At 43.0% G+C, this 27,971-nt stretch overlaps 2 protein-coding genes across 2 annotated transcripts in view; one reads left to right on the top strand and one right to left on the bottom strand.

Moving 5' to 3' along the window:
• The window catches only part of MED12L (mediator complex subunit 12L), a 327,428-nt gene that overhangs the window by 192,570 nt on the left and 106,887 nt on the right, over positions 1 to 27,971 (top strand). The gene's annotated exons all lie outside the window — the stretch shown is intronic.
• On the bottom strand, positions 78 to 26,830 carry GPR87 (G protein-coupled receptor 87). The gene is made up of 6 exons (XM_030873223.2): positions 26,718 to 26,830; positions 25,916 to 25,984; positions 22,949 to 23,019; positions 14,297 to 14,444; positions 5,781 to 5,912; positions 78 to 1,120 (listed from the first exon to the last, which is right to left on the bottom strand). The coding sequence occupies exons 5-6, from the start codon at positions 5,812 to 5,814 to the stop codon at positions 78 to 80; spliced, it is 1,077 nt and encodes a 358-aa protein (XP_030729083.1). The 5' UTR covers positions 5,815 to 5,912; positions 14,297 to 14,444; positions 22,949 to 23,019; positions 25,916 to 25,984; positions 26,718 to 26,830.

Here is a 27,971-nt window from a genome sequence, read left to right as displayed (position 1 = left end):
AATCAAAAGGCAAATTTATTTACACTTTGTACACATTGACTTCGACAAGCAAGAGAAGGCCTGGTGGCCTTTAACTCCTACACATCAGTATAATCATAGTATATGCGGACCTCTGATCTTCTGACACTTTGCAGTGATCGGATGCTCTCACTCCTCGTTCTGATATTTGATTTCTTGAACAGCCTTCTTGAGAATGAGCGACACATAAAAAAGTAAATTATCGGATCCAGGCACACGTTGCACGCAGACAAGAAAAGCGTCATTTCTTTGCAGTAATATAGGATTTCGTGTGCCGATTCATCTAAGAGTCTGTCCAGGTGGCTAAAAGTGAAAGGAATCCTGCACAAGTGATAGGGTAGGAAACAGGTGAAAAACACGGCCACGACCACCCTAATGCTCTGGTTATGTCTTCGCTTTCGGCTGGACTGGCTCACGAACTGCCTGCTGGATTTGTGGATGTACCTGGATATGGCTATGTAACATCCTATCAGCATCGCCAGCACAACCACAAACAAGCAGCTGTTGACATAAATGATGGCCTTATGCCATTTCACTCCCAAAGGACTCTTAAGTTTCATGCACTCATGAATATTTTCCCTAGTTGGTTGACCGTTTGTTAGAATGATGTTTGGCAAGGACAGGATAGCCATGAGCACCCAGACACCAATAGACAAAATCTTTGTAAAGGTTATGCTGTACATGCGAGAGTCGCCAAACGGCTTTACCACCTTCAGGTAGCGATCAATGCTTATCAGCCCGAGAAACACGATGGAAGTATACATGTTGGCGTAAAATAAAACCGAAGTGTATCGGCAGAGGATAAACTTGAAGTCCCAAGGTCCAAATCCTGCATCGTGGACTATTCGAAATGGAAACGTCAGCGTCATTATGAGGTCAGCAACCACTATGTTCTTGAGATAAAATATGAAGCTGGTTTTATTCCTAATGTGGAAGAAGATCCACACAGCTAGACCATTCAGCAAGATGCTTGCCACAAAGATGACGAGGTAAAGCCCAGGCAAGACGACAGTGTCAAATTCGTTGTTAATGGTGGTGTTCTTTCCGGGTCCATCGCTTGTGTTACTTGGGGTGTGATTCCCTGGACCGTGCAGCTCATTATCTGTAGGAGAAGCGGGGAGACGTCACTTCAGTGCTTTGATGCATGCCCTACAGAGTGCTGGGCTTCCTCACGGGCTGAACTATTGCCGTTTCGGGCTAGTTAAAAGATGTCTTTAGTAATTTAAAGACTCAGTTTATTGCACTGTGAATACTTTGAGTGCCTAAAGAATTGGTGGCCTCACACAACGAGGTCCTACTGTATGGTGCAGGGAACTGTACTCAATTTCCTGTAATAAACCATAATTGAAAGGAACATGAAAAAGAATGTGTGTGTGTGTGTGTGTGTGTGTATGTATATATAGAACTGAATCACTTTGCTATACACCAGAAACTAACACAACATTGTAAATCAACTATACTTTAATAAACAGATGAAAAAACATTAAAAGAAAAAAGAACTGGTGACCTCACCCCTAAATCCCCCACCCCCAAGTCCCATGAGTAAAATGTGAATTTCTGGCTCTCTGTGCTAACTGTTTGAAAATGAAAGTAAATATACCAGTGAAAATTACCTTGATTAGATTTTTAATTCAGTGTTTGATATCCTTACAAATAGAATCAACAAAATTTGGGAGCAGAAAATTAGAATTTTATATAACAGAATGGTAGCATGTGGTTATTCTTTTAGTGCAGTCTTTGGCAGGCGCTCTTTGAAATATCTTTTTCTCTCTCTTAGTTTTAAGCTATTTAATCATCAAGAATTGGGAAAGAGTAAAACTAGCAGGTCATTTTGAATTTTTTGTCCGTGACTTTTTTTTTTTATAATACTTAAGAAACTTTAGGGGCCATCGTTAGGAAGAGAAATAAAAAGGAAAAATTGTCATTAATATTTAAATTCATTCTCAAGGAGGACAGTTATTAAAAATAATTGCAGTCTGGTACCTATTTCAATTTACAAGTCTAGATTATATGTATTGTGCTGAGAATATGAAAATTTTAAACCTTTTGCTATTTTGGAATTTTGAGTTCGTGTTGTTAAAGACCTGCACCATACCACTGTATCTTATAATCAATGAAATGGTTTATGAACATTGGATTTGCCTGACAGCCATGAGAACGGGCCTCTCAGATCTCCTACTGCAGGGAGTGTAATTGATGGGCAACTCCAGCTCAGTGTTCTGAACCCAGCACTGTTTTCTTGCTGATGCCATGCTTCGCATGGACTGCTCCCAGCCAGTAACTGAGCACATGATACTAAGACAAGCCTGTTCCTGGGACAGTAGGGGTTTCTCTGACGAGTGACTTTGGCTGGAGGACTTCTCATCAGTCTGGTCAAAACTTTCTTCAGGGCTTCCCTGGTGGCGCAGTGGTTGAGAGTCCGCCTGCCAGTGCAGGGGACACGGGTTCATGTCCCTGTCCGGGAAGATCCCACATGCCGCGGAGCGGCTGGGCCTGTGAGCCAGGGCCGCTGAGCCTGCGCGTCCGGAGCCTGTGCTCCGCCACGGGAGAGGCCGCAACAGTGAGAGGCCCGCGTACCGCAAAAAAAAAAAAAAAAAAAAAAACTTTCTTCAAACTACACTGAAGTCTGAATCTTCCTCCTCTGCCTCCTTGCTCCCCTCTCTCTTCCACAGAGGTCAGACCTGCACAGCTGTCAGCAGTCCCTCTGGGCAATCACCCCCATAAATCTCTTGACCATCCAGTTACATTTTGTCTTTTTTTTTTTTTAAACTGGAGCTAGCAATTCACAAATGAACTGTGTGGATGTAAGTTGACAAGGAAGGTCATTTCTGAATTTTCACGTCTCACTAATAATGTTTACTATAGTTACAATTATGTTTTGGAATGATTTTGTTTTAGAGCTAACAGCATGAATTTAGCCCTCATTTCCCTACATGACAGGCGGCGAAGTATATATTTTGTTTCCCTTCTTTGAAGAAGCGAACCCAGGAAGATAGTTTTGATGATTATCATCCAAAAACAGGTTCTTAAATTGCTGCCTGAAATTTAAGTGTAGGCTCTTCCCGAGTAACCTTGTCCCCTTGCTGATTCTTTCCCTTTTATTCTCTGCTACAAGTGTTTTTAAAAACTGGTATTCCTGGCTTAAACGTCCTTACACAGGCTGGTAATTTATACCTGGACTAGCCTGTTATGATGAGACCCACAGTATTATTAAGCGTTACAAGTTTAAAATGCCTGATTCAGCTGCCAGCTGTACTCCTGTTGCCAGTTTCAAATGTTGTGTTGGAACAGGATCGTTCAAGCCTGTCTTTAACTTCATTAGTGTCTCAGTCTTGGCCGCTTCTGCTCCATCAGATCTACATCAGCATCCATGCCCTGAGAAGCTTCTTAAGATGTGCAGCTTTACCTGGGTTAAGATACCTGCTTGACTTAATTTCCCCAATGAAACTATTAACAGTTACTTTCATCTAACCCAGAACAGAACCCTAAGGGAAGTAGAGAGAGGACAAGTAACTTTTAAACAGGATAAGTGGTCTAGCTGAGGGACCCAGCCTGAAAAGGGGCAGCTACATCATCTCCTGAAACACTGGTTATACCTTGTAACAATTCCTAACGAATGATTTTCAAAACCATTGTAAATGCAAGTAGAATGGTTCACGAACCATAGCGTAATAGGCATGGAGTATTTCCACCCTTAGTGTCGGCTCCCTGGATCTGCTGTGCTTTTCCGTTGTGGAACGGAAGGACCCATACTTCTCAGGGTTGGGTAGGGATTTTGTATCTGTTTATTATATACTTTAAAGTTTTAATTGTATGAACAAGCACTCTTACTAAATGACGATTTACTGATCAGTTATATTTATCATCAAACACAGTCTTAAATCAGCATGTCAGAAATAGTCCTTAAAGATATTCTGAGTCATAAATAACATCAGGTATGAGTAACCTTGTTCCACAGTGATTATTGAACCGTTCCGTGGCTTTGAGACAGTCTGCTGAGCATGTCACCTCACAGTTTTGCTTCTTTAGTTTATGTACGGGATTAACGCTCTAGAATATAGGATTTCTTAATTCAGTGGAATAGGCTTGGGCTTGTTTATTACTTCATTTACAAATTCTACATTTATGAGGCAGCTGAAACAAATTAGTGGTTAAAGCCTGTTACGGGTTATCCTATGCAATAAATATGGTAGTGGAGAGAAAAATGGTTCCTGCGAAGCAGGAATAACCATCTGTGGGTTGCTCTGGAAGGTTCAGAACTTAATATAGAGAGTTCTGTGTGACATAGTTTTTTTTTTTTTTTTTTTTTAGAATTAAGTCTGTGGTATATTCTTTCCTGCCAGCCTTTCTTCTCTTCTGTATCATTGCCCCAGTTTTTCCAAAGCCTGTGGCTATGCCCAGAAGCGTTTCTCTGCAATGTTCCCACTCAGGAACAAAGACCGTTAAAAGTGAGTGGCTTTCTTTCCCCAGGAGGTTTTATCATGTTGTTCTTTGCTGTCAGTAAAGAGCTTGGCCAGGTTAGGGAACATTTTTAATGACAAGTAGTTTGGTGATTCAATTAAGAAAAACTAGAAGCTGTTTTGACAGTGTAAAGGCTGTTTTCTCACAGCTCACACACTCCTTATCTCCCAAGATGTTATTCCCTGTTTGTTTAGTGCAGAGCTTGATTACAGGGTGATAATTGAGGGTAAAAATCCCTTTCTTATTCTCCCCTCTGCTCCCCCTCTTCCAACTCCTTTTAAACTGAATTAGCAGAGGCAATGACATACGAACACTGGTTCCACAGTAAATCATCATTTTGTGCCAGTGGGTTTGTGAGAGTGGTTTTGTGGGATGTGTGTGTTGCGGCTGTGGCTGCCTGTGTTTGTGTGTAAGGGGGATCGTGTGTTCACCTGTGTGTGCTGGAGAAACGCGTGGGCTTTGTAGCCAGATACTGCTTTAGCCACATGTGGCTCCTGTATTGGACAGGGCAGATAGAGGGCATTGCAGGCAGTCCTCTTTGACAATGCTGGTTCAGTCACTTCATGACTTTGTAAGATGGAATAAATAGCGGCCACTTTGCTGGATCTTCTGAGAGTTAAATGCTCTGCATACGTTTCAAGCACAGTGTCTAGTACTCAGTAGATGTTCACTCTCTGACTTTTGTGTCATTAATAGCAGTCACATTCTGAACGATATGTGTTGAAGAATCTTGGTCCTTTTGCTTTTGGTGAAGCTGCATTGTTGCTCGTTGGGGCATGTCACACTTAGGCACAAAGTGTGAAAGTATCAACGATATATCACTGCTCTACCTGCCAGGTGGGAATGAAATACCAAAGTCACGCAAATTGCAGAGTGTCACTCCCCTGGCACAGCTGCCCTTGCATGACCATTTTCTAGCTACCCAGTAGTGTAGGTAGATGTTGTCTTGACCTCTTGGGGAATCTCAGTGAACCTTGATCTAGACTGTCACACCTGAAAAGTAATATGTACTTTAGTTTGGGTATGAAAAACTTCCCCAATTATTAGTTTAATCTTTCTTGTTCTTTTAGAGATGGTCTCTAGATGAAACAAAGCTTAAAAACAAAGTGACGGCAAGTTAAATTTCTCTCAGTGATGCCACCCTGCATGTTTGCTGTTTTACATTTAATGAAAGGCAAGGATAAATGCTGGTTTATTTTGTTACTTGGTTGGTGACCGCTAAAACCCCTAAATGGCCACATAGTGTAAATAACAGTTATTGATAAAGTAAGATTTTCTTTGCATTTTTCCCTACCGCTTACCTGGTAATTTTGCAAATGTCACGTTGAGTCCCATTCTTTAGTTCTGAGGGACTGTAAGCAAAAATACGTGTCAGGAAACACTCGGGGACGATTGACGCAAGGGCTCAGCATAGGTTATTCCTGGTTTGATTTCTGGGGGCCGGGGTGGGGGGGGAGAGAAACAGTTAGGCAGGAATTTGAACACACAGTATTTCGATCTTTACTTTTAAAAAAAGAAGAAAAAGAAGATATCCCCACGATTCAGAAAAGGCTTATTCTTTGGATAGGAACGACTGTGCCACATAAGAATTGTCTGTTTTTCTGTGCTCTTTCAGTGTGCCAGGAAGCATGGACCGTTTCTGTGTACGCTCTCTCCATCTGAATGCCACTGTGTGGCCCTGGGAAAGTTACTTAACGTCTCTGTGACTGAGTGTCCTCATCTCTGAAATGAGAATAATAGCAACCATACAACAGGATTGTGATAAGGATTATGTGACATAGTCCATAAGGCACCTGTCAGAACCTAGGTCAAAGAATGTGCTCAGGACATATTAGCCTATGCCTTGCCATCCTGCTTCTGCCTCACTCTACACGCCCCAGCCCCTAACCTCAGCACATGTTCTTACATACATGTATGATGAGACGTTTTAACAATCTCCAATTGTATGTAAATTAAGAGATCTAGCGCTGGTATATGTAAAGAGTGGTTTATAAGCTCAGATATATTCAGCATCCAATCATTCCTGTAATCTCTAGGGTTCTAGTTTGGGCTTTACACTAACCAGCTGTGTGACCTTCATCGTCACCCGACCTTTTTGGAATTTCGGACTGAAGGCCCTAAAAAAAATCCCTATCAGGACCCAGATTTATGTGGGCTTCTACGTTTTCCTCAAAGATAGGTTCCCATTAAGAATTTATTACCCTTTGAACGTTTGTCTCGTAAGTCCCTGTATTTCTCTGTGCTAACTGGATTCCATCCAACCTCAGAGTTTGGCTAGGAGTGAATCATTAAATTAGCTTTGAGTGACTGGTGTGTGATTTTGGGCTAAGTACCCTAACTTTTCTGAGCTTCAGATTCCTCACAACCTTTTTATCAGGATTACCTGAGACCATATGTGCACGTGACGTTGCTTTGAACACTCTAGGACAGCCCCCCCAGTTCCCCTTGAGCAGCCTTCTCTGTGTCTAGTCCCTGTTTTCTGACTTTCCTCAGGTGTCGATCCAAGAGAGAAGAAATCCTGGGAACTGTTGTCATAAGTGTGCTGCTGAAGCCAGATGTGTTTCGGGAACAGTTCACTGTAGGGAAGTTGCACTGTTTCTCATGAAATGAAACCATGTGAGGCCTTCGTGTCCCCTCACTGATATTGCTTCTATACCACACAGCTGCAGAGAGCCCCCAAGTAAGCTCGTCCCCTCCAAGTACAAGGCAATCTTCCGATTGCATCAGCAGTTGCATCTGCTGAGTCAGCAGGGAGAGAGCACTTCGGAGGCAAAAGTATATTTAAGAATTGGGCCGCAAGTGGAGAGGCACATGTTTCTTTCTCTGTTACTTTGTCCTTCTCTTCTGCTCCCTAGTAACACGTGAAGTTCAGGGGCTGGATTTGGTAGTAGATGGAAAAAGTGGTGTCCGGGCTTCCCTGGTGACACGGTGGTTGAAACTCCGCCTGCCGGTGCAGGGGACACGGGTTCGTGCCCCGGTCCGGGAAGATCCCACATGCCGCGGAGCAGCTGGGCCCGTGAGCCATGGCCGCTGAGCCTGCGCGTCCGGAGCCTGTGCTCCGCAACGGGAGAGGCCACAAAGTGAGAGGCCCGCATACCGCAAAAAAAAAAAAAAAAAAGTGGTGTCCAAATTTTCAGTGATTTCCTCCCCTCCACCAATCATCTCTTTTGAGAGTTTAGAAGCCCTGTCCATGCCTCTCACCTTGAATCGCTAGGGTAGGTGGTATATAGTGGGTGGTCAAAAGGTATCCATTGGTTAATGGATCATAGACAATGATTAGGGCTCTTAGACTCCCGCCTTTTTGAGTGTCGGTGTTGCCGTGCTTTTAAAGTAAGGCAAGGAGGTAAAACCCTACTTTTTTTCCCCCCACTCATAAAAGTTTACTGGGATTGAGGCAGTTTTCTAAACTTCATAATAATGACCTTTGGATTTCAGCAAACCTTATTTTCTTGAATCCAAGTTCTCATGGAAACATTTCAAGGAGTTTACATGAAAGACATCTCTAACTTTCTGTTCCTCTGTGGGCAAGTTATGTGGTTTTCCATCTTTTTGGCTTCACTTATACCTTACTTGGTAACAGGAAATCCAGTATGGCTTCTCCACACTGGAGGAGAAGCAGTGTCTAGAAGTGGGTGAGCCACAGCAGCACTAAGAGGTAGCAGACAGCCATTAAGGAGGACACGGAAGAGAGTCTGGGAGAAAATATTTGCATATCATGTTTCTGATGAAGGATTAAATTCAGAACATACAGAGAACTTCTACAACTTCCTAATAAGAAAAAAACAGCCCAACTAAAAAGTGGTCTAAAGATTTGTATAGACATTTTACCAAAAGCACATGAAAAAATGCTCAATATCATTAGTCATTGGGGGAATTCAAATAAAAAACACAGTGAGATACTATTTCACATCAACCAGAATGGCTATAAATAAAAAAGACAATTAGAAATGTCACCGAGGATATGGAGAGGTAGGAACCCTTGTACACCGCTGGTGGGAATTTAAAATCATACGGCCACTTTGAAAACAGTTTGGTAGTTTTTTAAAAAGTTTCACCTAAATTTATCTTCTGACCCAACAGTTCCACTTATAGGTGTCTACTCAAGAGAAATGGAAACATAGACCTATGCAAAGACTTATATGCAGGTAGCATATACGTTATTAGTAGCATTATTCATAATAGCTAAGAGTTGAATCACCCCAAATGTCAACTGATGAATGGATAAACCAAAGGTAGCAAAGTCACATAATGGAATACTACTCAGCAATAAAAAGGAGCGAAATACACCTATAATATGGATGGATTCAAAAACGTTTTGCTAGGGAAAGAAGCCAGATGCAAAATACCACTAAGATGAAATGTCTAGAAGAGGCAAGTCTATAGGGGTGGAAAGTAGATGAGGGCTAGGGGTGGGCGTGGAGACTCACTGTAAGGGTATGAGGGGTTCTATTAGGGTGATAAAAACTGGATTATGATGGTGGTTGCACAGCTCTATAAATTAATTAAAAATCATTGAATTGTACATTTAAAATGGATGAAAATTATGGTATGTAAACTATATTTGAATGAAGTTTAAAAGGAACAAATAGTATACAGAAGAGGAAAGGAATAGATACAAGCTAGCGGCTCACTGTGCAATAATGGATGAGTTTTCAAGGCCGGGGAAAAGCACCTAGTAAGCACATTCCCTGTCACCTCTTGAAGAAGATAGTGAAATGCAAAATACGTTCAGCAGGAGTTTCCACCCCTTGACGTAGGTGAGGGGCACTGCTTAGCGATCTGGATGATTCATTTATGAGTTTTCTTCTTTTACCATGTATTTTTTTTTTGCGGTACGCGGGCCTCTCACTGTTGTGGCCTCTCCCGTTGCAGAGCACAGGCTCTGGACGCGAAGGCTCAGTGGCCATGGCTCAAGGGCCCAGCCGCTCCACGGCACGTGGGATCATCCCGGACCAGGGCACGAACCCGTGTCCCCTGCATCGGCAGGCGGACTCTCAACCACTGCGCCACCAGGGAAGCCCCATGAGTTTCTTCTTTTAGAATTCGGTTCAAAATCCAGAGACCCTGGCTGTGGGTGATTATTTGTACTTCGGGGGCATCCATACTCCCATTTTCTTAATTCCTATGGAAACTATATGAGAGAGTTGGGTTTTAATTCGTTCAGACATGATATTTGGATTTTTCTGGAGTCAAATTTGTTTTCCAGGTTTGGGAAATGAGATGTTTTATTCTCCTCAGCTGGCTTATGAGAGTGTCCTCTTGCCTCCTTCGTCTCTTATACTACCTTCTCTAGATGAAATGCCTCCCCTAATTTAGGCCACGGCTCCTCATTTTTGCATTTTCTTTTCCTCACGAGCGTGCATGTCTCCTCGGATGGTCGGCCATCTTCTACAATCTTCCCTTCCCCAGACTTCAGTCCACTGTGTACGTTGGAGTGTGTCGTCTGTCTGTGTTCCTCAAACTCAGCATTTCTAAACTTGAACTGTCTTTCCTTTCTGTGGCACACATCATTTTCCTTTCATCCCTGTGTATAAATATTTGGTTCATCTCTTAGTTGAGAGAGTTTAAGACCTCAGTGCTGGACTGGATCTTTCTCTCTTCCTTGCCCCCATCTAGTCAGTCACTTATCTAGTCTTTCTGCTTCTTCTGTTACAATATCATTCCTCTGTTTCTGTCCTCACCTTGCTCCTCCCAGTCATCTTCCAGATCCAGGCCCTCCTGGTGTCACGTGTGGCCCTGTACTGACCTCCTCTCTGGTCTTCCTGCTTCTTGTTTCTCTCCTCTTGAAGCTGGCTGTCCTGCTTCTTGTTGCTAGATTCTTCTTTCTAAATTACCCATGTCATCGTGTTCTCTAACCCTGAGTATGATAAGACAGGGAACTTCTTGAATAACAGTTACTAATGAAATATAAGGAATTATTTTTTTTTACCGTTGGAGATCATGGAGTGTGGAAGCCAAAAGATGCTGGGTTCTGATAATTAAAAGTTGGCACTCAACTTTGGGAGAAATCTTCTTGTCCCATAATTAATCCTCTGAATCAGATGACAATAGTAACTACTCTGTAGAATCATTATGAGGTTAAGTGAGAATACATGTTTATGAATTATGTGCTTTGTGAACGTAGCTTTTGCCTGTGTTATTTCCACGAATCCTTGCCTACATGGAATTCACGATCATTTTCATCTGATCGGGGATTCTCTCCGTTAACCTAACTGTTGCCTCTCAGGGGCGTGCCTTGTGTTCAGTCCCCGATTTTTCTTCATACCCATTCCTGCTCCTGCATGGCCTCCTTTCTCCCCCTGTTTCCCTACCTTGGGAATCTCTGCCTCCCCTTCAGTGTCAAGGTCAGAATCTGACCTTTTCTATGAGGTCATTTTCGCAAAGTCTACTGATGGTCCACGCTCAGGGATTATAAAGAGGGTAAAGGGGAGGGTAAGTTTCTGCCCTCAAGGAATTTAGAATCTACTGGAGGATCCAGACGTACAACAGACCACAAAATACAGAGTGAGAGGTTGGGATGCTATAGACATCCAGAGGTAGAGGTGTCCCCTGATGAGGGGAAGCAGGGATCAGGGAGGTTCCATGGCAGCTTCGATGCCTGGCTTGTGGCAGGTTTGCTGAAGGTCCGATGGGAAAGGAGCACATGGAAATGCTGAGCATGGCCCAAGGTAACATGCAGTAGTCTGCTGGGGAGACGATGATGGCCTTGAGTGGTGGAGAGATGTGACAGATCGAGGCATATTGAGCAGTGAGTGGCTGACTGATGCTGGTGCAAAGAGACGGGGAGTGTTGTGTCCTCCCAGGATTTGGCAGTGGGTGTCGGTCTCTTTCACTGATGTTAGGGCCCCGTGAGAGGAGGGGCACATGAAAGAATGGGTGGAGTTCAGGTTTAGGTTTGTTGATTTCAGGATGCCCGCGTAGCATCCATGTGGAGATGTCTACTAAGGAATTGAAGATAGAGGTCTGGAGCCTGAGGAGGTGCTCCTGGCTGGTGAGGTACGTTTAAGATCAACAGAAGACCTGTGATAGAAAAAGCGATGGGAGTGGCTGAGGTTGCCCAGGATGAACCTGCCCAGTAGAGTGAGAATAGGAGAAGGCTGACTTCGAAGCTTTTAAGGAGCAATTCTCGGGAAAGTGAAGTCCCTGAAGGAGTGCTCAGAGAACTGGAAGGATTACCGGCAAAGATTAATGGCCTGTGAACTGAGATGGGAGTTTACGAAATGAGAAGTCGTAACTAGTTTTCTCCTGCAGGGAAGTCAAGAGACCTAGGACAGCGAAGCGTCGCTGGATGGGATTTAGTAACAGAGAGGTCACTGTTGGTCTTTGCCGGGGCTGCATATGTCGTGCTGCCTGAGTGCAGGGGCTGGGTACGGGGGGAAGTAGGGGCAGAGCAGAGGGCTGATGACAGAGGGTTGGGTAATACTTGTGAGGTGAGGAAGTAGGGGAATGGTTTCAGACAACTCTTTCAAAAAAAAAAAAAAAGAACAAAACACTATGCTTACCACAGGAAAAAGAGAAAGAGGGTGGGGGGTAGAGGTAGATATAGTACCAATGGAAGATTCTGCTAAGCTTCTCATTTCATGTCTTACATTTAAAAATATTTTTCTTCACTTGGCTTAAAAAAACAAAACAAACAAACCCTTGCTCCTACCCCTGGCCGACATGGTGGCGGTGTGGTGCCGACCCCAGCTCTGCTGCCTTTCAGCTTTCTGACCCTCAGTCTCCTCCTGTGTACAGTGGCTGTGATGATGTATCCACTATGGGGTGAGGTTGAAGTGAGAATGTTCATGAAGCATCTGGCACAGCTGTGCAGGGTATGGGCTAAGTCTTACAAGCCCCTGTTGCGTGTTGTAGGTACACAGTAGAATGCATTTAGTGATTGATGGGTTGGACACAGGGTGAATGAAACTCATTTCTCACCACCTGAGAACTGTTGCGTGGTTTGTAGTTTCAGCCGCCCCGTGAGGAGTCATTTGATCGTTTTGCTCCAAGAGCTTCGTACCGGTTGCCTCTGAGCCTCATCTGCCTGCTCCTTCTTCAACAGCAGCACCGAAGCTCCCGGGCCCCCCGTGCAGTTTACAGCAGAGCCGCTGTGCGTACTCTGCGCGTCCCAGCGCCTGCAGGGTGTTGGGATGAGCATTGCTTCAGCTGTAGTCATGGGCTTGGGTCCAGGATCTCACTGATGGGCAGGAACCCTGTCATGCCACCTACTGCTCCCCTAGCTGAGAGCTGACGAAACCTCTCAAGAAGGCGATGTCTGTGGCAGTCCTGGGTTTCACAGCCATTCCTGAGGTTAGATAGCATCGAGGCTGAGAGGAGACCTTCTAGGTTTTTTCCAGCCAACCATTGATATGATCCTTTGACTATTAACTGTGTTGCGATGTTGTTAGTTGTAAGCTGGCTTTTTTTTTTTTTTTTTTTTTTGCGGTACGCGGGCCTCTCACCATTGTGGCCTCTCCCGTGGCGGATCACAGGCTCCGGACGCGCAGGCTCAGCGGCCATGGCTCACGGGCTCAGCCGCTCTGCAGCATGTGGGATCTTCCCGGACCGGGGCACGAACCCACGTCCCCCGCATCGGCAGGCGGACTCCCAACCACTGCGCCACCAGGGAAGCCCTAAGCTGGCTTTTTAAATGAGTGAAATGAAATGGTAGAAAAGGATGAACATGTCCTCAGTGTCTCCTTTATCTTAGGCCTTGAACTTGGTGCTTGATTTCTCCTGCAGCCCTCATAGCAGCCCGTGCCCTAGGTGTGTTTTATTCCCATTTTCTTCCCCAGCTGGGAAGATCCGAGGTTTAGACATGTTAATTAACTTGCCCTGACTCACACAGCCAGTAATGCGTAGGATCAGCATTCCCATCAGATCTGACTGAAACCGTATCTGCGGTTTTTCCCATGATCCTGCCCTGGAGTCCACATGCAGAGCAGTTCTGGGGTTGGTACTGGAGGGCCGGAAACGGGAGGGCCAGGATAGGGCGGCGGTGGGATTTGTTTTCCCTGTCAAGCTCGTGAAGGAACTGCGGATCTTCTGAACTGGAGATGTAGTTTGGCTTGGCCTGAACCATGTGGAAAACAGCAGGAAATTTCCCTTAAGCATGCAGATTTGGATCCTGTCTTGGAAAAGAAGATCTGCCCACAGTGAGCGTGAACGGTCCAGCAGTGTTCGCTGACTCTTCCCTTTGGAGAATATGCTGTCTGGGTCACCGGCTCACGGCATCCTCTGCTGACGTCCCTGGGCCTCCTCACTCGGGAGCATTGCTCGCCAGGTCCTGTAGACGCTTGATTTTGCAACTCTCGGTGCGTTTATCGTTTACTCTTCTATGACGACATTTGACCTATATGGATCATCCAATGTTCTACGTTGACGATAAACATGCCTTTCTTCCTCCCTCTCTACCAACTCCTGATTTTTCTCGCTTCGGTGACCAACACTTAGCATTCTTAACAAAATGACTTTCCTGGTACCGCTTAGCAACCCAGAAAGAATAGTGGCAGGAGATCTTGTTGTTTAGTGCACACCCGAGAATTAATTAATTGTCACAGTTGACCTTTTCTCTGTGCCCAGCCCTCTTCTGAGGCCTTTAAGTGAAAACCCTAACTGGTCGTATTGTTAAACCGCTTTTATGGTTGGAAAAATGGAGATTCTGTGTCTCAAGGAAGGAAAGGTTTATTAACGGTGGAGCAGAGGCTTGACTGAACCCAGGTGCGCTGGATACGCAAACCTCCGCTGTAGCCTGGAAGGGCAGTGGGAAGACCGGGGGAGCATCAGCACCCGGGGCTCCGGACCTGCTGCGATGGGCACACAGCTTTGTTCTCACCGTTCCCGGGCTAGGTCTCCACACGGGCGGGCAGCTGCTGTGCCGGGCTGGGGAACTCCCTCCTCAGCAGGCAGAGCCGGTAGGCGTGCGCAGCAGGCCATGCGATCCTTAATTCTCCCCGGCTTCCCAGGGCCTCGTTATTGCCTTTCTGGTCAAGATTTGAAAGATAAATGCCAGTTAAATGCTTGCTCCCCAGAGCAAGCTCCGTAGAGCTTGCTGCTCACGATTTTTTGGACTGATTATTTGGTGATGGTGGTTCTCAAGTGACAGAGTTGTAGTATAATTCTCTCTCTTATTTGTCCTCCACTTTTCAATGTGTTCTTAAGAAGCTCACGTCTGGAACTGCAAGAATTTCAGATCTGAGGGGTTTTTTTTGGCGGGAGGGTGGAGAGGGGTCACTTTCTTGTAGAAAAGCTATACTAAGCCAGTAGAGCATATGGGAATACTGGGAATACTGCTGTAGTCCCTAAAGTTCAGTGGAGAGATGTAATGTTCACAAGACCCACCTAAGGCAAAACTTCTGGTGAAAGGTGCAGCCTTTCTTGCATTTTGGAATCACCCGTAACGTAAGAATCTTTCCCAATTTAAGCCTGAGAGAGAGAGAATGAGAGAGAGAGAGAGAGAGAGAGAGAGAGAGAGAGTGAGAGAGAGTGAGAGAGAGAGAGAGTGTGTGTGTGTGTGTGTGTGTGTGTGTGTGTGTGTCTGTCTGTCTTCCAATGCTGCTAAGATACAGCTCTGCTGAAGGCCTTGGGAAAGAAACAAGTTACCTCACTGGGTATATTGACTTCTTTCTGTGATAGAATCAGGTCACTGTATTCATAAGGCACTTCATTAATGCAGGCTTGGTGTCAGTGACCCAAAGGTGTTGGAATGCAAAGCACACAGCCTTCATTCTGGTTTTTCAGGTACTACCCTGAAGTTCTCTTTGCAAAGTTATGCTTGACACCTGAAGCTTACAATTAAGCATGTTTTGGTTCACATTTGGATTTAACTTTTCTTTTTCCAGGTGACCTCTGATTAGTTACTTAGTTACTCACTCACTCACTCACTGATTGATGTGGGGAGGGGGAGGGTGGAGGGTGGTGTGAACTGGGTTGTAAACCCCTTGAAGGCAAGGTTTGTGTCTAATGCTTCCTTATAACCTTACCCCAGACCTGGTCATTGTGCAGGTGGAGAGCCTCGGCGAGCTTCAACACCTTGCTCAACATCACACAGACAGTGAGAAGCAAAGCCAGGAGACGAGCTCCAGGTTTTGTGGCCCCAGAACAGGCTGCCTCTCCGCTGTGCTGCTTGGCTTGATCAGTGGCACCTCAGAAGCAGCCTGGACGGTGCCCTGGACCTCACTGCAATCGGCAGGTGTTACGTTTTTGACTGAGTCTTTGGCTCTGATCCTGGGCAAAGCCGTTTAGCTCTCGGAGCTGGAGCTTGCCTGTCTGTGAAATGAGGAAAATAATAAATACCTGGCCTGGCTCCCAAAGGCACTGTGAGAATCTGGAGAGGTACTGTGTGCAAGTCCATTTTATATTGTAAGTGCTGCAGCAATGTCATTCCCGGCAAATCTTTTTTCTGCTTAACAATGAAAATCTTATTACTCATATAGTCAAATTTTTATCGTTTCCTTAATTGAAATGTATATTTTTGTGTTCTGTTTAGGGAAAGTCTAATGTATACACAGTGAAATTCTGGACTATTAATACAGAGTTAGCTGGTCAGAGAGGTTACAGGCTACAGTCCCAATAGCCAGGGTAGTGGTTTTGAATGAATCTGTTCTAACCCAAATGCATTTCAAGTGGCTTCTGGTCCCTTAAAAAACATTCTCAGAATCTAAGACCCCAGGTAAAGTCTTCAGTTGTTTGATTACCATTTACCAACCTATTAAGAAAGGAGAGTACTTTTCTCAGCCTTATGGAGATGTTGTTCCTTGTTTTCGAAGGGTCATTCCATGGCTTAAGCATTATACTTAATGGCTTAAGCATTATACTTATACTTAAAGGGTCGTAATTATTCTTCACGGTGATGATGGTGGTTGCCATGGTCACCATTTTAATGAGGTCATCACTGTGGTTATCTGGGTTGTGGATGAGTGGGCAGGTGTCCTCAAGGCCACTCTCAATAGAATTGGGTGTCAAGTTAGCTACCCTAGTTTTTCACATCACAGTTTAATGACACTGCAATGCTTTTTGTTTAAATTAATGAATTAAGACAGGTACTTAAGAGACAAGTCTTCCTTCAGTTTCAACCCCTACCATCAATGGTAAAGATTCTTTAGTGAGGTCTTGAATGCTAGTGGATATTGTACAGTTTTCATTGGCATCAAACCCTCACCGTGTCTCATTTTTTCCTCTCATAAAAACAAGAAATAGGAGTTTTTGGGATTAACAGATACACACTGCTATATATAAAATAGATAAACAACAAGGACCTACTGTGTAGCACAGGGAACTATATTCAATATCTTATAATAGCCTATAACGGAAAAGAATCTGAAAAAAATGTCTGTCTATAACCAGATCACTTTGCTGTACACCTGAAACATTGTAAATCAACAGTACTTCAATTTATAAATAAATAAATCCCCCACCCCACCCCCACCCCAATGTAGTAAAAAGATCTGGCATCACAGATAATTTATTTTGTATAATGTGTGTGTGTGTGTGAATACATACACACCCACGTACATACATATATAACATTTTCTTTAAAGTAGTTCCTGCTGTCAACTTCACTGGCATTAATTATTTTTTTTCTTTATGAACGAAGTGAAACAGTACAACCCAGGAAGGGCAGAGAGAATAGGAATTGGCAGGTGATCTCGCGTAAGGCATGGCCAAAGACCAGGAGAGAAGCTGATCCAACACTGTCCTCTGATGTTTCTAAACAGCTCACTGTGAAGTGAGGGGACTAAAGCGACGGATTGCAAATTCAGATAGAGCCCCAAATCTAATGTCAGTGAGAAAAGTGAGCCAGGTATAAGAAGAAATAATCGCAGCACCATCAGGCCAGTAAAATACAGCTAACAGCTTCGGTGTTAGGAAAAATGATCGGGAAGGCTGGGGGCTGCGGTGAACTGGGGAGTGTTGCCCCACTCCCAGGCTCTGGGCTGTTGCCATGCAGGTGTGTGGGTCACCTGCCATGAGACTATAAAAAATGGATTTTTATATAAAATTGCATGAATTTCAAAAATTTAAATTAAAAAAATTCTGGCTTAATTTCATTAAAACAGACCAAATAAAGCTGGTTTGTGGGTTACAGTTTGTGACATCTAACTTCATGGTGGGGCTGCCCCAGGTCTCTCCATGGGGTTTGTACCAGTACCCTGGGGGACCTAGACCCTTGTTACCCAGTGCCAGCTCCAAACCTGCCCCTCAGTTTTAGTAATTTCCCCTTCACTTAATATTTTCCTTTTCACCTGAAATTGATGAGCTTGTAAGACGAGAGAGTTCATTATAGGATTTTAGAACTTAATGGCATTGTATTCACTTTGGGATGAATACTTTCTCAAAAGCTCTAAGGTGTCTTCTTCCTTGATGCTGATGCATTAGGTTGAACTGAAATGGAAATGTTTTTATAGATGGCATTTTCATATGGTCTAACTTAACATGTCTAGCACTTGGGAAATTTTGGTAACTGGAATCAGGTATACTGGGGAGAAGGGGGCAGAGAGATTCTGCTCGATTAATTATGAAGAAACAGCAATGTGGTAAAAGTATGTTCTACCATCTGCCTCCGTAGGATGGCTTCGACTGAACTTTGAGCTGCTATCTACATGCGGTCGCCCCTTTTCATTGTTGTACCGGTGGCTGTAGGCACCGTGTGGATACTTCTTTTTCATACCACAAAATATACATAGATATTTTGTTTCGTCTTTGCAACAGGAAATTAGAATGTTTCGGGCTAACAGGAAAAGAGAATATTGATGTTGAAGAGATGAAACCTCACTATTTTTTGAACAGTGATCATGATTACATTGATCACTGATACACTGAGATAGTAGTTACCTTTCTGACAGCATCCACTGTTCTTTATTTAGTCACATTGCTATGTATCGTATGGGTTCTACATGGACAATTTTGACACAGTGCGAGACTTTGTTTAAAGTTTTCATTTTCCAGGACTTTTAACATGCTTGGTTGAAACAACCAAAAAAGAATGTAGCTGTTATTATTTGAGGCCTGCATGTTACTGTGCGCCGTGAGTAGCCGCAGGGTACCCAGTCACGATATGAAGGACCGGCCTCTTTATAAATACAACCAGTAAACAATTAATTTTGCAGCTTTTCCAACTTGTCCTTTAGTCCGTTTATCTAATTTGCAATGAGCTTTGAGAAGCTCATTGATGATTTGTTTTCAGTTTCATGTCTAACCTTTGAGTTTGGCAGTTATGAGGAGGAACAGGTTTGGACAGGCAGGTCTTCCACCCCAAAAGGAGTGTGGCAGGCCCTAAAATGCCTGCCATCTTGAGGCAACTCATGCCCATGAATTATTTTCTTGGGTCTCTTCTGTCAGCTCTCAGCCGGAGAGCCACACAGCTCAGTGCTGACAGCCCAAGTGTTTTTCTGTTATGATTTTTCTTTCTTCAACTAGATCATAAGCTCCTTTAGTGTGGGGACCTTAGAATATTTTGTTTCTGCAGCCCCCTATTTTACTGGCTTCCACTTTGGAAGCAGCCAGAATCTTGATGTTTTTAGCAAAGGGTTCTCTTTAGACTCAGGGACTTGAAAAGTGGAGTTTCAGAAGACAGATTGAGAGCCAGTAATATCTCTAACCTGAGAGCATGTCCAGACTACAGGCAAACCCTCCTCTGGTAGCTGAAAAGTCTGTGTTTCTGTCTTGCTAGTCACAATAACAACAACAACAACAAAGTTAATAAGCGTATGGGTTCAGCAAATGCTGGCTAATATTATTTTGTGCCTAGGACTGTTCTAAATTATTAAGATAAATATATATATTTGCGGTACGCGGGCCTCTCACTGTTGTGGCCTCTCCCATTGCGGAGCACAGGCTCAGCGGCCATGGCTCACGGGCCCAGCCGCTCCGCGGCATGTGGGATCTTCCCGGACCGGGGCACGAACCCATGTCCCCCGCATCGGCAGGCGGACTCTCAACCACTGCACCACCAGGGAAGCCCTAAGATAAATTTTAATTGATCAAAAAGACATTGGAATCAAATTGCAGATCTGCCACTTAGGCAGGTCATCTAACCCCACTATGCTTCAGTTTCCTCGTCTGTAAAACACTCATATAGGATTGATTTGAGCATTGAATGAGGTATTACCACAGTATTATGTCATTCAAGCCTTATAGATCTTTTATTGGAGCTTGGCATCTTGGAAAAACTCACTGTATAGATGCTTCCTGAGTGGTAGTAAGAATAGTACGCCCATTTTTCAGATGAAGAAACTGAGACTTGCAGAGGCTCCTGCAGCAGACATGTGCCGCTGGAGCTCACCCAGGCTAGCACACCTGGTGAGGGCACAACCTGGATTTGAACAGAGGTCGGTCCAAGTGCTAGTCTCTTAACTACTCTTTTGCTCCTATTTCTGCGCAGCCCGGTGGGGGCGGTTCATGTGTTCATTATAATCTGATGTCTCTCCTTTGGGCAGACTAGGTAATCAAGTAGCTCCAACGTGATTGTAGGGCATGATGTGCCCAAGACAGCCACTTATCTACCTCAGTCAAGTAGTACAGTAAATAAATCACAGATTGGTACAAGTTTACCTGTTAAGTTACTGACCAAAAAAAAAAAGAGGTCCCAAATAGCAAATACTGAGTTTGCTTAGAACGCTAAAAAGTAGTGACTGAGAGCATGGTTGACTGCAGGCAGACAGGGTTCAAGGTCAGAGCTCTGCTGCTTACTTGCATACCACTTAAGCCTCAATTTGCTCACCTGTAACACGGAGGTAACAGCAGTATATGTCTTCAGGTTGTGTGAGGTTTTCTAAGAAAATAATCTATGTTAAAATGTGAAGTAGTCTTGGACCTATATTAAGGTGTCAGTGCACGTTAGTGATTGTTGTTTCAATAATAAGGTTTAGAAGGACAGTTTGTGTCATACGAGTTCTATCTAATACATTAGAAAACGTCAGTTAAGGAGTTCCCTTCTTCCAAAATGTTGGAAATTATTATTAGAAATTGCCTTCTAAGAGAAATTATAGAATCACTGATACGTATGACTTAATGTGATGGCTTATACCAAGTGAAACTCTATCAGCGCTCTCCTTCAAATGCATTTTTAGTGTAAGTTTTTTCACATTTGGATAATAAGAATGTCAATGAAAGTTAAGATGTGCTAATTACGCACAAGAGGAAGAATAAACGTTCAGTTCTGCCCAGGTATGAGGAGGTTAGAAAGTTTGGAAATTGTTGCCAGGTTGGATAGGGACTTGGCTTTAATCAATGGCCTGAAGCAGAAGGTTTGCCTCTCGTTTCTTGTTCACCGTGATGTTTTCCACGTGGTTCATCTCATCTAGTTTTAAACCACAGGGTCTGGGTTGCCTCTGCTCTCGCCTGTCTACTTCAGATAGTCAACAGCTCTAGGAACAGCCGTTGGCCCTTCCACTTGTACTAATGCAGAATTTCCCACCCGAGGAAGCAGGAGCAGACTGTCTTCATCTCTGCCTTGCAGAGGAAGAATCTGGGGCCTCTGAAGAGGTTGAGATTTGATTAACATCACATAGCTGGCTGGGACAGAAAAGGGGAGGACCAGTCTTCTTCCTCATCACTGACCCTACAGTGTCCTCTCCAGCATCTGCATGTGGTTCAAGCCTTGGGTTCTTGTTAACCGACCCTAGTGCCTCAGCACATCCCCTGGATCGTGGGAATCTAGCCATACAAGGGGCCTCGAACAACCATCCGATCTAATCCCCTCATTTTACTGTGAGAGGCATCAGTGAGCTCCTGAGGAAGTTAAGAGGCTCAAGTCGGACGTAACTTTTGACACTGTCAAAGCCCACACCCCGGCTGGCCTTTCTGCTTTAAACCAAAGTCCTGTCCCATCCTGCACACAGCAGCCCCCTGGAGACTGTGGGATGCTCCCAGGTGATTTCGCCTAAATTTCACCTCCCTTCTATCCTGCCTTCACCACCATTCCTTTTATTGGGCTCTGAGGGCGTTTCATGGGTTTTCCTAGTTTTTCCTCAGCTTATAGGAGTACAGAGAACAAATGGCCGTCCGTGTCTCTTCTGTCTTAAGTTTCTGTGGCATTTTTTCAGAGGACAGGGCTATGGGTGACATTTTTTGTTCTTAAAGGAAGTGAAACCCTGAGATACCAAGGAAGGAAGGAAGGAAAGTAGACAGACTCTGAAGGGGGGCACAGATACCACTAACCTAAATAAAAACATCCATTCTCATTTAGTTTTCCATCTCCCACCCATATCCCAGAGTGTAATAAGCCCTCCCAACATTCTGTCTCTAGCCAGGAAATTTTTGCCTGGGTCTCTTCATGAAATAGTTAGGATTTTCTGACTAATCACTTTTTCTTTTCTAGGCTCCTTCCTTAAGTATACGGTACTCAGCAATCTAACTGCTCCCCCAGCCCCTTCTTCTTAACCCACATACACCTGGAACACTTTTTGAATAGGTGTTGGAAACAGTAGTCTTAGGATAGGATTTTGCTGAAGGACTAAAATAACACGTCCCCTTGATCCCTTAGCTTCAAGGAGGAAAAGGCTGTTAACCTTGAACTGGCAGAAATAACAATACAGTATAAATAATAGTATAAAATAAGAAGTGTCTGGCTCTGTTTGGCAATATGGAACCAAAGTTTTTCTTGTTCATTTTGCTAGTAAATCGGAGTCTCTAATCAGAATTATGAAAGGAAGTCCTTGTTAAAAAATGGTAATATACCTAAGTTGAAAGATTCACTTTGAGAATACACTAGAAAATTCCGTAGCAGGTAAATCTTAACCTAGTAAATCGAAAAGTCACCCTACCTTAGGCTCCCCTATCTTTCAGAATCCTTATTATAACTTAGAAGAGTTCAGATCTCCTTGCTGGCTTCTTGATTCTCTCAATGAAGTAAAAGCTTCCCCACGACTTTGAATGTGAACCAGACCTAAGCTGTCCCTAAGCCGTTCGTCACTAGTTAGGCAGTTTTCTCAGCGACTTTCCTGACATGTTTTAACATGATCTCTTAAGGAATCAGAAAGAGGATCGCCCTGTTCTTTGTGTTACAACGAAACGATTGAGATTCTTTTATCAAAATGAGGCAGTTAGGAGAGAAAATCATCTTTTTTTCTCTTGACCTCTTTTTAAAAGAAAAGTGAACGAAACAAATTTCAGTTTGGGGTCTTGGGAAACAATTATAAGGGACTTTGGATTTTACTCAACTAATACATCAAATGTGATTTAAAAATCCACTTAGTAGAAGTGATTTCCAAAATACCGTTTCCACGTTTGAAGGCACAGTGCACGGTTGGCATTACCTGCCTCCCTGAGCTGGAAACCGGGAAGTTCCATGAAGTACGATGACTCTCGTTTCAGAAAGTGGTTCCTCCCAAAGAGAGCTTGTGGATCTCATCCACTTAGCATTCTAACCCCCACTTTTTCTTCAGACCTCAGATTTAAGCAGAGGTATAATTATACTCTTAACCAGGGCTGCGTCCTACCAACCATGGCTTTTAAGAAAATTTAAAAAAAAAACAACTTCATTTACCTTTCATGGCGGTAGCTGGCTCTCCATTCACCTGATACGGGTGTCTTCAAGTCGAAACAGTCTTCTCAACTCTAATTAAGAATAAACCTTGAAACTAAGGTTGGCAGGGAAGTTGTTTTTTTGATAAAGCGTAAAAAAATAAGCTTTTTTTTTTTTTTTGCCCCTGCCGGTGAAGGTAGGTGCTCCCCTGCCCACCTTGAGATCGTTCTTTGGGGCACCCTTTCAAACTCTCCTGCTCGGAGACAACTGGAGCAACTCGCTCTCTTGCTAATAGAAATGACTCACACCTGAGAGTAGGTGAGATTTGTAGACTGGGGAAGAACATTTCCTGAACCTGCAGGAATCAGATGGTGATTCACCAGAAGGGAACACAGAGGGCTGGAACCCACAGGGCCAGAGGGCTGTTTAAGGAGGAGGAAGGCATCAAGCCTCACGTTGGGGCCTCTTAAAGCAGACCCAGTGTTTAGGGTTTTTTGGGGGGTGGGAGGGGAACTCCCTATTACTAATCAGAAAATATGCATTTACAGACCTTCCTGCTAATTAAATTTTGGATAAAAAGGAACCAGAATATCTTTTGTAAAAGACAGATCTTTCATGGTATTATTCAGTATATTAAAGACAAATTAATATGTGTTTATACTGGTGATCGATAACTTGGGAAACCTGTTGTCTTATTCAAGACTCTGCTGAATTCCATATAACCTGCTTTCACCTACACAAAAATATTTTAAATAAAGTTATTTAGGGGGCGAGTTTACCTTATCTCTTGAATTCCACAAGACAACTTTTATTCTTTTAAAAAACCTTACCACAATGATAAATTTATATAATCGAATCACTTTTTCCTATTTGTAATTAATTTTAGAACTTCCAAAAAATTTCCCAGAGACTCCAAGATTTTCTTGAATGCAACATTCAAGCAAGTAAAAGAAATGAAGAAAATATCACCAAATGAAATCAAAACTTGTTACTATCATGGTTGAAGAGAAAGATAAATGAAAATAATTAAGGTGGAACATTTTTTGAAGCTAGTAAATAATAGGTATTACTTAGTGTTTACTTATGCCTTAAGGAAATAATGTGTATGTACTAGTTGGGTTTTTTTCCTGTGTTTATGCAGAAGAACAAATGTATTTAATTTAAATACCAGTAGTTGAATATCAAAAGTTTGTTTCTTCTGTTGCCTTTTCCTAAACAAACAAAATTAAATGGTTGAATTTAAAATTGAATTGTTTTAAAAATTGAATGGTTTTTAAAATTGTTTCTAAAATTGAATGGTTTTCCATTCCATTCTATTTAGGATGGATTAAGTATGTTGTGGATGAGTAGCTAGCCCTAGGGAAAGTCTCTGAACAAAAATTAGCCAACTTAATAGTGGCTCAGTCGTATAAGAAATTGCCACATTTACTAAACCATCCTTCGTTCAGGTTGAACTCCGCTTTGTGCCATTTCGTACTACTTCTCCAGGGATTTCACTTTGAACATGTAAAGCCCGTTCCCTGCATCTTGATGGGGGGGGAAGTTATGCCATGCAGGCCTGAGATGAGAGACTTGTTTTTTGGGGGTTGCACTTCTTGCCGTTTGTCACTATGATCCATAAACAGTAAATGATGTACTGCTCAAAACGGGAACTCTGCCAGAATGACCAACTGCCGGCCTTAAAAGCATCAATTCAAAGGAGCACATCCGTTCAGCCTCCTTGAAAGTATGTTGGGCAAAGACCTTCTCTGCAAGTTCTGAGGATTATCGCCCCACAGTTCCAGTGGTGGGCGTGAATTCACGTGGAGGAGCTTGTGTGGACAAATATTTCACGAGCTCCTGTTGAGGGAATAAAGGCAGTTCTGTTACCTACCTTAAATTTTAATACATTTGTGACCTGGGTTAACTTCATCCTATTACTTGTCAACTAACTTAATACGGTTTTTTTGTTTGTTTGTTTTTTAATGTTAAAGAAAATACCTTTCCTTTGTTACATCGCTGCTGATAATATTTTTCATATACTATTCTGTTTTGAATTTGAAGGGAAATGTTTTGATAATTCAGGGTTACACACCTTGACTTTGTATGTGTTGGTTTTGTATTAAGATTTCCACAAGGGGGAGGGAAGGAGCTGGTGTCAGTGCGGTAGGTGGCCCTCCTTGTCTCCTCCTGAGGGTGGGCTGGGCTGGGCATGGACTAGCCTTTTCCTGGCCTTAGTCACAGTGGGATTGTGTATTTAAAATCCTCTTCGGCTGGCCATACAAAGTCTTGTAGTGAGAAAGTTAACATGAGGCACCCTTTATGCATTTGTCTTAAAGCACGTTATGCCGATCTCAAGTTGGGACTTGTTAAAGCTGGTCTTACATAACCTTCAAAAAGGGAAGTAGTACAGGTTTAGTCAGAGAAGAGTGTAATGCTTTGATGAAAAGAGCAGCTAAGAACCAGCCCATAGCTTTATTATTGTTCAAATCACCAAAAGTTTAACCTGCATAATTTTTTTTCTGCCGATTTTTATAACAAGTCTCACATTTCATAAAAGCCACAGGAGACTTTATAACAGTAATTATCTTGCTGCTTCAATGGAAGATCCTATTAAATGCAAGGAAGCTATTTTAATAATATTGTTTAGCTATTACAAACCCCAAATTTATTTTGAATATAGGACGATGTCCTAGGCTATGTGTTTGTGTTTCTCTACCACCACAATGTTTAAAAAAATTTTTGTGTTTCATTTTTTATTACAGGTGATTTTTGTCCTTCTATAATAATGTTACTTTTAAAGATGTTAAACCTACAGACAAGTTGAAATTATAGTTCAAGCAGATTTCATCTAAATTTTCCCATTGACATTTTTCACGCCCTCCCCCACCCTCCCCCTCAACACACATATTTGTGGGGAGACCTGTTTGAAGTTGCAGTCATTGTGACAGATGTCCCACCCCTAACTGCTTCAGCATGTATTTCCTAAAAACAAGGATATTCTCCTACCTGGAAATTCCCTGGTGGTCCAGCGGTTAGGACTCTGTGTTTTCGCTGCCCAGGGCGTGGGTTCAGTACCTGGTAGGGGAAGTAAGATCCTGCAAACCACACAGCACAGCCCCCAAAAAACCAACAAAAAAAGGGATTTTCTCCTGCCTACTCACAATATTCAGTCTGAATTTTGCTTTTTCCCAGTAACATTCTTTACAATTTTTTGAGGCAGAACTAATCAGTGGTCACACTTTGTGTTTTTCTAGTTTACTCTTTTATTCTAAATCTTTCTGCTTTTTTTTTTTTTAAATCTCCTTGGCTTTTGAAAATTGGTTTGCTCTGTATTCGCTAGGTCCATCCTGTGGGTCACTTAGTAAGGAGATGCTTTCAAATGTTTCTGAGGCAGTTTGAATATATTACCCTGAAGTCTACCTTGGGGTTTGGAACTTTGAAATCAAATGGGGATATCTATACTCTTGTTTTGGACAGAGACCTGGTTCGTGGATCCAAACTCACTTTTTCTCTGGGATACTGGACAAACTCATTCAACTTTTCCCGGCTTCAGTTTTCTGTAAAACTAAGGTTCTGGTTTAATCACAGAATTTTAGATGAGAATTTCTATAATCTTTCAAAATATATTCTTAAAGAGACAGAAGCACTCAAGGAGAGAAGGTTTCTAATGTTTCATCCCTTTAAAGGAATGAAAATAGGTAATGGTGTTGATACGTCTTCCTAAATCCCAGAATAAACTTTTTTAACCCTATTCCTACCTCCCCCCTTTTTAGTGTGAGGCACTGGCAAATGCATTGCTAAGGCTTACCTTGGTCTTCTAGTCATTTCTGCCTTGCATATGACCGCCTGCTCTCTCCTCCCTTTATTTGGCTTCGCTGCATTGGCCTGGACCTGGGCACAGTGTTGCTTCCTCCAACGCTGCTAGGCAGAGAATTGGTACTGCAGTCTAATTTTCTCTGTCTCTGTAATCTCTGATGTATCCATTTTTTCTGAAAGGAAAATGCACACACGAAGGACCTCTTAGTCTTTCACAGTACATGAACTCATCATTACAAGACAAAAATGAGCAGGGATCTAATTGACACATAGCTCAAATGATCTGTCTGGGATGCCCATGTCCTTTGCATGTAGCCAGAACATACAACAAGGGCTGCAGTAAAATCCTCTCCAGATCTTCCTGTTCCACCTCTCTGTACACAAAAATCGCTCTAACTGTGGCTCACCATCCAGTTGCTGAGAATTCGTGCTGAGTATAATTATTACAAACCCTTTAATGTTTCCTGGCTGAGATTGGTATCTTTAGGTCTCTGTGCTTGAATTACTGTGTTTAATCTGTCATTTGAAATGATTTATCTATTAGGTTTGCTTTCAATAAAGCAGTTACCTTTTTCTGGTATGAGAACTTCATGTGTAATGGTCAGTTAAAGGGGAGGGATGGTTTGGCGACTGACTCTGGAGACGTGCCTGCATCTGACCTCCGCCCTCATACTGATACTCTCTTCTATACCCGGCCAGTTCCTCACTTTGGAAATCTTCTTGTGAGGGGCGGTGTCAGCCTTGATAAGAGCTCAGTAACTGGTGTCACATAGTTTCCAGTGTGGATTTCAGCCTCTCCACTTAGGTGCTTTCTTACTTTGGGCAAATCATTATTATATCTGAGCTTCAATTTCTTCTTCTGAAAAATGGCTACCTTGTAAGATTGTAAAGTTTAAATGAGATAATACACTATAGGATAATTCCTACAGTGTTTGAAACTTGGTTGGTACTTAGTGAACAGTAGCTTTTTTTTTTTTTTTTTGATCAGAGGGAGAGTAAGTAAATGAATACGAATGGGGGTGTTTTTATGAATATAAAGTTGGAATGATTAAAAATTTAAAAACATTCTGCAACTAGAAAGTCAAGGTTAAGTTCATAATATTTTGATTATCTGACACATGGGTGTTGGCACACCCTTTTTTTTTTTTGTTTTTTTTTGTTTTTTGCGGTACGCGGGCCTCTCACTGTTGTGGCCTCTCCCATTGCGGAGCACAGGCTCCGGATGCGCAGGCTCAGCAGCCATGTC

The sequence above is a fragment of the Globicephala melas genome, chromosome 4 (assembly GCF_963455315.2).
Source record: "Globicephala melas chromosome 4, mGloMel1.2, whole genome shotgun sequence".
Lineage (NCBI taxonomy): Eukaryota > Metazoa > Chordata > Mammalia > Artiodactyla > Delphinidae > Globicephala > Globicephala melas.
The sequence above is the reverse complement of the archived record's forward strand: the minus strand, read 5'-3'. Positions and strand labels throughout refer to the sequence as shown.